Genomic DNA, 10,162 nt, shown 5'->3' with positions numbered 1-10,162 from the left:
GCTATGAATATTATCGATAAGATACGATCATGCCCAACCCTAGGTCCCATTGGCACTCCGAACTGAATGACGCAGTTTTTGTCATTCAACTGCGCCAATGAGAACCGATTTCAGCAGTTTGGAGGGAGTATGTAGAGGCCTTAAGGTATGAGTTTTTTGTTTTGTTTTGTTTTGTTTTGTTTTGTTTTTGGGGAGGGCGGTATGGTTGGTTATTAACTGGTAATGGCTGGGTTTAGCGTAGGRGTCAGGGTTAGGCTACAGAAATTAATGCAAGTTGATAATGTCCTTAAATAAGAATAGAAAAAACTTGTTTTTGTTAGCAAAATATCTTGTGAACCAGTGAATGAATTTTTAGCAAAACTCCGAAAGTAATCGCTGGTTGTACATCTACACTAAATAAAGTAATTCAACATGGCTGCCACATTCTATTAACATTAAGAAACAAAAAACTGACTCGTAATTAATTTAATTTTTACAGACATTGAGCTAAAAGTTGGTTTGGTCATAGCTGGACATCATCTTAAACAAACGCTACGCATTACACAATATTTTTATTGGAAACTTTTGCATTAACTGCTGTCATCAACACAAACCACTGCAGCAGATATGATTTTGGTCATTATTTTAACAAAATCTAAATATTTGTGCAACATAAGCAGATATTTAACAAACTGTAGAAGAATTTGCACACTAATCTATAAAACAACATTGTTGGTAAGAACAAATTAAATTGTGAGCTCCAGCGAGCAGGTTATAGCAGCTGCTGTGGCATCTTTATTTTCCTACATGATAACAGATTAACAAGCGTGGTTGATTGTTTCCTTCTTAAAGCAGCTGGCTGTTATTTTATCACGATACTGGGATAACATTTTAAACCACCAGATTATCTGTAGATTTATTTTGAAGGAGTCAGATATTCTTGCAATTTTTTAAAAGTTGTCTTAATCACTAGTTCTCCAGATTTTACAGTTTTTTTTTTAAATAGTTGTTTTTTTGTTTTGGCTGTTTTTTCTCTCAGTTTCTGATCAGTCATTGCACCACCATGGCAACATGTTTAGCTGTTTGTGCGTAAAATGGGTTCAATGTGAAAACAAAAAGAAGTGCCAGGCCTGAAAGAAAACTMTCTGCAGCTGATGATCATTATCTGAATCTTTTTGTTGCGAAACAGAAAAGACTTCAGCACCGACTTGAAGCAGGAGCTCAGAGATGCATCGTCTTTTCAGTTAACAGCTTTTTAGGAATCAACTTGTTGGTGCTAAAATTCTACTTTTTGTGTCAAATTGTGTTTTTGTTTTGTGTTGTTGTTTTGTGTGTTCAACTTAAGAACTAAGAAGATGTTGTTAATGTAACAGGCTGGTGGTAAATGACCTAAAACTGTAGTATAAAATGAGCACATGTAATCTCTGGGGTCTGTGGTTTTGTAATTCTGAGGTTGCAGGTCCGAGTCAGGAAGGTTAACCAACGTAAAACAATTACAGAATCTTTTGTTATGGCGACCCCTGCAGAGGGGGAGCAGCCGAAGAAAAACCTGTTGAAGGCAGTGGTTTGTCACTTGTCAACACGTCTTGTTCATCTTTTGACTAAAGGAGCATTTTTGTGACTGACTGGTTTATAGGTTTAAAGTGCTGTACAAAAACATAAACATCATTATGACACCTGCATGCAATTTTTATTAATTTTTTATTTTTTCAGAGATTTTTGGTCAACCGTAGCACAGAAACGACTGCACAAATCAGCGTAAAATTTGGTAAGAATATAGATGTTTCACAATAGACCCCATATTTGAGGAGGGGGCTCCATCTGAAAAGGGGGTGTCTGGACATACAAAACTCTTATAGCTCAAAAACTATTCAACATAGGAGCTTTAGATTTTTTATTTTTATTTATTTATTTATTTTTTGGTGTGATGAAGGCTTATCCATCTGGCTCACCAATGAGCATCCCCTACCACCCCCTCTGGACTCCCACCCAAAACAATAAATCTGTTCTTCTGACTTTTGAGTTCTGCTGCATTGGTGCTTTGCAAATGTGCGGTGATCATACATGCCACAGCTATGCAGTATCTAGTTTTAATTGGAGGGGAAAGCAGCCAAAGTTGAAAGAAAACTTTCTGAAAGTCTGATCAAATATTAMTCAAGATTACAAGATAATCTGTGTCTTTGAACTGAAAAAGTAAAGCAGTGCAGGAGATGACTTAAGACTTTTGCACAGTCCTGTACATTACCAGTCATGATTTTCAGAACATGAACTAGTTTGTTATGTAGGTTTGTCCAAATTTTAAGTTGAGCTTCATTTGAGGATGYCCAAAGCAATTAACCACTTGTTAAGCATGTATGTTATTTACTAAAACAAAAGYGAGACAAGTTGGCTTGTTCCACTCGTCTAGTCTTTGTAAAACGTTCACTTAAAACAAAGTTTTATTTAGACTTTCACACAGAATAAATAAAAGTATTCCTTGAAAGAATGCATATTACCTGCCGCTTCCTTCACACACTTTTAAACAAAATCATCTTGTGTTGAGAAATGAGAGAATTGTAACCATTTGACCAAACCTGGGAAATAATAGTGGTTCTTGAGATATTTTGCTAACAGTGTTGATTTTTATAAAAACTAATGACTTTGCACAGTGAGTTTGTATTGTCAATGACACTCAGCTACCATCATAGGCTCAGTATCTGTAAATTAGRCTGAGTTGAACCATTATAGCCATCTTGAATCAGTTTGATTCCAATCAGCTGCAGATCATTAGAATCCATCAGGTGGTGCATGCAATATTTTGCTAACAGGCAAACAAAAACACACAGGCCTCTGTGTGATAAACAAGTTCCCACTCCATGTGTTTATCAAACTTTTCAACTTTTTCTTGATTTTCTGACTGCTCTTATTTGAAAACCTTTCAGTCTCGCGACTCTTTATCTAAAATGAACTTCTGATCAGAAAAGACCACAATCAGCTTTTATAAAACCTTATTTCAGGCTCTCTGTTCAAGAGGTTTGTTGTTCCTCTGGGTCTGATGAGTGTCGGAGCGTCGGTGTGTTACCCAGTTCAAGCTGTGGCTGTGCTTAAGGTAACACCATTTTTTTAAAAAGGTGACACTAGTTTGTTCTTCTGCTGTGATTTTGTTAATGCATTCAGGTGGGGTTGTTTTTGCAGCTTTAATTTTGTTCTGTGTTTTGTGTCGTGAAGGTGACAGGAAAGAGCATGTATGCTGTAGGACAGTGGAGCCGTGCTGCAGCAACGTCTCTGCTCTCCACCAAGGAGTCTGCTGCTAAACACACACAGGTTTGAAAAGTTTTTTTTCTGCATTATGATAATTGTGTGGATTTTTGCAACTAGCTAAAAAAAAACATCACATTTCAAACATTTTTAAATCGTTTGTAACTGAAACAAAAGCACTTCTTCAGTTTATAAAATGGCAAATTGTTTCCCACTTACGGATTTCCTCTTTACGTTATTACTCACTTTAAAAAATCCCCTTTGTGTTTTCATCCTCTGTGGTTGCACTCTGCCCTTTGACAATCCTTGTATCTCTGTATCATCTTTTASTGTTCTGTCACTCATGTTTTATTGCCTGGAAAAAGGATGGAAGTTCTTGTTTGTTCTTAACATATTTGACCCAGATTTTTCCAGAAAACTAAACAACAAATACTGGTTTTAGTTGATAGAACGTGATCTGAAAAAAAAGAAACTTGACTCTCTTCCACAGTTGCAGTTGTTAAAAGCTGTAGGTCTCACACATGAAGCTACTTTTTCTTCAAGACAAAACCAAAACTGGTCCGGTTGGTTCTGTTGATATCCACCAGTGTTTAAGTGACTGACTTAGCTTTTGTCTGATTTGTAATTGTWATGTTTTAACCCCGTCTGGATAGGCCTGTCATGATAACAAATTTTGCTGGGCGATTAACTGTCTCAAAAATTATTGCGATAAGCAATAATATTGCCTGGTGACCGTTTTACAACTAATAATTATAAAAGCGTAATATGTAAGTGTAATAAATCAATAAACTTTAATTTTAAAAGAATGTTTAACAAAGTGGACTCTCAGTCTCTAACAAAAAATGCACTTGAATAAAAAAAAACAAAGAACAACAAAATGTAAATTAAACACCACACACAACTAAGACAGTAAATAAACAATATTAAAGAGCAGCATCTCTTTAGAGATGAAGCAAACTACACAGCCTGGTGAGGACCCACTGTTTCTTATGGGGACATAAGCCCAGTTCACATCCTATGTAAAGTTTAGGCTAGGTTTAGGGTCAAATGGTAATAGAAAATACTGGTAAATGAATGAAAGTCAATGCAAAGTCCCCATGAGGATAGAAGAACAAACGTGTCTATGTGTGTGTGTGAGGAGGGGACAGTCAGTGAGGGGACAAGCAGAGCGCTGCGGGGAGGAAATCAGACAGTTCAGAGTTTTCCTCATGAGTTGTTGGGACAGCTACAGGTTTTTTGGGTGTTTTGTTAAAACACAGATGGTGCGTTTAAGTTTCCTGTTATTTTTGGGAGCTACAGGTAAAGTCTTGATGAGTTTGTCGCAGGTCTGGGGGAGTTTCAGCCCCCACCCCTCCCCCACCCCTTCTCCTCTCTCTCTCTGTGTCTCCCCGCAGCGAATTTCAGGCTCTGCAATTGCTCCGACACTGCAGCAGCCGCGTTCTGCTTTGAAACGTTTCTTTAGTTTGTTATTGCTACGAGCTCTCATGCTAACGCGAGAGTTCACTCCTCCCACACTAAGAAAACAGGAGGGGAGGAGTCAGCTGAGCTCCTGTGCAGCGGAGCACAGAGAGGGAGAGAGACGAAGTAGACCAACAAGCAGGAAAATGAAACTTATCATCCTCCTTTTTTTTTTTTTTACTGATCTCAAAATAACTTATCATGCGATTAATTGATTTATTGACTATCGCGACAGGACTACGTCTGGATAATTTGTCGGAATAATGTCGAAATCGCAGCTATATTAATAAATATATGGATATATTTCTACACAAATGCTGTCAGAATGTATTGCTCTGTTTGGGAAGCAGATAGAAACATGTAGCATGAAGCATATGTGTACACACACGATACACGTGGATTTTATTTTGAAATCAGAAGTTTCAGAAAGCCGACAGCGAGACAGTTTAAACATGGATAACTAAAGCCTTTATATCGTTGTTTTCAGCTGTGTTTGGAGTTCGTCTTTCACAGAATTAATTATTTTTTGCTGTGACTTCCACACTTATCACTGAATTTATCGCGCCATCTCCTTCCTGCACGTCTGTCGGACTGGAGTGGAGGTAGTATAAACTGGACTTGAAACGCACAGCTGTGACCTGCGCACCGCAGTGGAGCGGAGCCRTTACGCATGTAATGTAAATTAGGGGTTACATACTTAGTCCAAAGCTGAACAGTCGACTCCCAGTCAYGTGGTGGYGGGACATTTGTTTTCACACACYTCTTTCATTGCACAGTGCACCTAGAAAACCCCTCCCACTGTTGTACACGTCAGAGCACGGGGRTCTTACCACTCGAGTCTCCACTCCGATATCTGCTGTTTAGCCACTAAACTGTCACAAATAAAGCACCRCACTTATGGCAGACAGATTCCATCAAGCACAACGTCTTTCCATCCAGGAGTTTTTGGCCATTTGAATCTATTAGTGTCTGGAAAAGTCGTATAGACAAACTTTCTGACTGCCTCAGAGCGCCGCTCCTCAGAACTCTCAGTGCTGTTTGGACCCACAACAACCGGCTTCTGGAAGCGGAGTATGAAGTAAAATGCCACCGTTGCTGTCTGATGTCTTTCTGCATAAACAAACGCCCACAAACATCTAAGGAATCACACAATACTCGGCTCACTTGTGTTGCGGAGGGGGTGAGCAAAGCTGCACCGCAAACAAAATGATGCAATTTTTTGCCACACAACTACGTCAACAAGAGACAATTTTGCTGCTTTGGTTGGAGTATGCAGGGTCSTTAAGACAAATTTCATTTTTTGACTCAACTTATTTCTCTACTTACTACTGAACGTAGTAAACACAACAATAACAACAACCCAGTCACTGTGTATTTCCCTCAATACATTGTGTACCATCTTTGCTTCAAACCTCAGCTATAGCTGTTTGTCTGTCAGTAAAATATGTCATGAACCACTGGGTGGATTTAGATAAAACTCTCAAAGTAATTAACTTTACTGCTAATCAACCTTAGCCTTCACAAAATGGCTATACAGTAAATGYTAACTAATACTGAGGTAAAACTTTGAGTTGGTAGCTCTCAGGCACCCAAAACATAAAACCAACTACAAACGAATCACACACGGTATGCTTCACTGGATTTTTTTCTTTTTTTACACAATTATTGTTTAAAGTTTGACCAAAAYGGCTAAACCTCTATCCTTTCTTATCATAGGATGATTTTAGTCTTAAACTCTGACATGAAAGGCAGCGAGTGATATGAAAGTGTTTGTTTTTCACTTATCAAATGTTAGTCAGCTACAGATCAGAGTCCAGCCTCTTCGGCTCAGAGCCAAGTGGAGATCCAGTTGGAACCAGCCGAGTCGGTTCCCGATGAGCCGGTCGTCTCTGTTACAGCAGAGGAAGAGTCGTCAGGATCACGAACAGAAACATCTCCCATCCAGTTCCTGACAGAGTCTGGCTCCGGTATTGTAGATATGGATCTCAGTTTCCATGTTTCTGTTGYGCACAGTCACATAGAAAAAAAGCTTCAGCTGCCAGTGATGGTGATGGTTTCCTCCCTGTCCAAGGTTCTTTGACCCAGTGGTTCCCGGTCCAAGCAGAGACCCCTTCTTTACCTGAGGAGGGGGTTACTGTTGGAAATGATGAGGGTTCAGATAGAAAACAAGCAGCAGACGATGTTTCAGACACGAGACCAGCTGACCCAACGTCAGATGTAGAAGTGGAGACGGTTCCAGGTGAGTCTGCCTGATGTGTTATAACAACATCACCTGCGCTCTTCAGGCCAGCAGGTAACAAAAATGTTCATTACAAATCAAAAAGCAGATGTTTTAGTAAAAATGGCTATAAATTGTTTACTTTGTATACTGTCGTCATACTTCAGATGGCATCAAATATCCATCAGCTGGCATCAAATGTTTATGCTGCTACAATAAAACCAGGTAAATGTTGGGTTTTTCACAGAAGCAGTTGTTGAAGCAGCTGATTGTGACCCTGCTGCTGAACCTGAGTTAGTTCCTGWTGTGGAGGCCACACCAACTCCTCCTCCTCCTCCTCAACAGCCCTCTACAGAAAACATCAAAGGTACTTTACATGTCCTCAAACCCTTAAAGACTCGTACAGCCTGCGTCACCACTGAGAATTACCAGAGCTATTTTCAGTCCTAAACACTGGAGATTAGTGTTGTATTTCCTCCTCATGTGTTTGTAATAAGCAGCAAATGATGACACTATTTTTCCATCCACTTATTTTGAAATTAAGATGTTATCAGAATGTACTTCATGTCTGTAAATGTGTTTTGGGTTCGTTTTACGTGGAAGCTGATAATCTAATTTACCAGATTTTTTTTTTCATTACAAGATTTTGCCCGTGAGTCAAAAAAAACAAAAACAACAACAATCTGATACGTTTAACGATACTGATTGTAATTTACTGTTTGGATCGATTACGCACGCCTCACCTACACATTCAGAGGAAACGGTGTGCTGATAAAAACCAACACCCACGGTCCTGAATGCTGACTTGCATTATATGATGGAAGAAAACCTGACAGGATGTTGTGGCTTTACCCTGCTATATTCAGCTCTCATTAAATTATTCAGACTTTTTAGATGCTTCTTCWAAGATTTTACCACAGATATTTCAGTGCTTCTGACTGAGATGCTGTGTCAATTTTCTTTCTCTTCCTCTAGAGGGCTCTGGTTTCAAGGCGGACCCCGCTCTCATGGACTTTGGCCAGTCCAGTCCCGAGGATGAAGACCTGTACAGCACTCGCAGCTAAGCCACGGCCGCCAGTCGCAGGAGAAAACCTCATTCCCCACCCTGCCACCTCAAATCTCATCACTCGGAGAAACACTGCAGCATTATGCAAACAAGCAGCCTCAGAAATGCTTTAATCAATGTTTCCTTTCTCATTCCGTCTGCCCACATCGCTTACATTTCCACAGAAAACATCCACGTACATTTGCATTGTAACCGCAGTACAATGAACTCCAGTACGCATAAATGGATCTGTTTGTATAAAAATTAAAACCTGGGAAAAAGAGACGAAAAAAAAAAAAACCACCCACAGATAAGTTTCAATTAGAAATGGCAGATTGTGGAAAAAGTTTCTGTTTGTGTGAAATGATGAGTTTCTGTGCTTGAATGTTCTGCAGCACAGATTGGTCTGTTCTGTTATTTATTGTAATCTAGCCCAGTTTGTAGGAAAACTACAGTAAAGTTTCCACCACCTGAAATGTTTTATGCTTTTTTTTGCTGCCATGAATCAGTCATGGTGAATATAAACTGACCTTTAAAATAAAAAAAAATCTTCAATGTCAAAGTAAAATCTAATTTCTAGAGTACATAATAAATAAATATTCACCATCTTTAAAGTGACTCGTTATTCGACTCTTAAGAAAGGTGACTGAAATGTACAAGACAGCCATTGGATACAAAAGGATTTCTAAGGCTGTATTCATCCCCAGGAGTTCTTTTGAGTCCATCTTCAAGAAACTGAAGGAATGTGGGGCGTGTAAATCTACCAAGAGCAAGCTGTTAAACTGAGTGCCTGCAACCTGTCAGCTCTGTGACGGAGTTAAAAGCTGCAGCAGGTGAGATGGGAGAAACTGTTACACAGACTAGAAAAATGTTTAGTCTCTAGTCCAGATTTACCACAAGTTTTCTTCAACTCTCTTTTTGATCCTCGGCCATAAACACTAGTCACTTACACCTTTTATTTCACGATGGCTTCAACAATACTTCAGGGGATGTTTAGAGCCTTGGAAATCCSTTTGTRWMCCACCACTGACGTGTACATTTCCATAATCTTTTCTCTGAGTTGAATCAGAACAGTCACATTAAAAGGGGGTAAKATTTATGCAATTACTTATTTTGCATAATTTACAGCTTTTATGCAGACATTTTATTTCACTCTGGTGTTGAATGTCTTTTTTTATGTTTTTTTTGAAAGACAGTTTATATTGAGCATGGCTGATCCATGACAGTAAAAGCAGAAAAGAGCCATGAGGTTGAATACTTTTTACAGGCACTGTGCTGCACATGTGTTGATGACTATAAGATGGACTTGTGACACTTCATATTGTTCTATCAGTGTCTTCATGTTAAGGAACTCAAATTAAAGATATATTTTTTCTTGAATTAACRGCTGGTCTTCTCAACTATTAAATCCATCTCAAAACATGACCCCAGCTGCTTACCTTTCACAAACTACTGAGAGCAGCGGATTCYTTTTACTCATTAAAACTCCATTAATGATTAATACAAACATGGGTCAATTGCTTGATATAAACACGTACAAGACTGTTTGATCTCTGTAATCATTTATTAGACACCAGCACAAACATATATAACTTGAGGCAATAGTGTCCATGATGGGTCACATTCAGATGCCTTGGGTTTATTTTACATGGACATTTCTGGTACCATCATGTACAACAGAGTCAAGTATAGGCCCGTGTCAATCAATCAACCTGCTATGATTGCTGTTACAGCAAAATGTGAGTCTAAAATTCTGGCACATATGTAGAATATTATATGCCAAGTATTGAAAAGAGTCAAAAAGAAAAAAATTGTATAGGTCTTCTGGACGGGTTCTTCTCTAATGAAACGTTTCGTCTCTCCTCCAAGAGACTTCTTCAGTCTGAGAGTTTCAGGCAAAATTCACTTTTAAGCCCTGCCTAAAAGCCTGAATTTTGCCTGAAACTCTCAGACTGAAGAAGTCTCTTGGAGGAGAGACGAAACGTTTCATTAGAGAAGAACCCGTCCAGAAGACCTATACAATTTTTTTCTTTTTAATTTTTTACCTGGATTACTGAGGTGCATCAGGACATTCTATTGCTCGGATTGAAACTGAATGTGCATAATTTGAAATTGAATACATTGGTCTGAAAAAGAATTTTACAGAATAGAAACAGAATTTAATGGTTTGAAACTGAATTTAAAGTTTTGTATTTGAATTAATTTGCTTTGAAACTGTATTTTGG

General features: G+C 38.7%; 1 protein-coding gene across 1 annotated transcript in view; it reads left to right on the top strand.

Annotated features, from left to right (window-relative positions):
* The window catches only part of apool (apolipoprotein O-like), a gene marked incomplete at its 5' end in the record, with an annotated part of 11,932 nt that extends 2,615 nt beyond the window's left edge, over positions 1-9,317 (top strand). The window contains 6 exon segments of the mRNA XM_014022073.1: positions 2,976-3,067; positions 3,187-3,282; positions 6,470-6,641; positions 6,746-6,913; positions 7,140-7,259; positions 7,868-9,317. Coding sequence (XP_013877527.1) covers positions 2,976-3,067; positions 3,187-3,282; positions 6,470-6,641; positions 6,746-6,913; positions 7,140-7,259; positions 7,868-7,956 — 737 coding nt within the window.
* Positions 9,318-10,162: the final 845 nt, after the last annotated feature.

The sequence above is a fragment of the Austrofundulus limnaeus genome, unplaced genomic scaffold (assembly GCF_001266775.1).
Source record: "Austrofundulus limnaeus strain Quisiro unplaced genomic scaffold, Austrofundulus_limnaeus-1.0 Scaffold317, whole genome shotgun sequence".
Classification (NCBI taxonomy): Eukaryota; Metazoa; Chordata; class Actinopteri; order Cyprinodontiformes; family Rivulidae; genus Austrofundulus; species Austrofundulus limnaeus.
The sequence above is the reverse complement of the archived record's forward strand: the minus strand, read 5'-3'. Positions and strand labels throughout refer to the sequence as shown.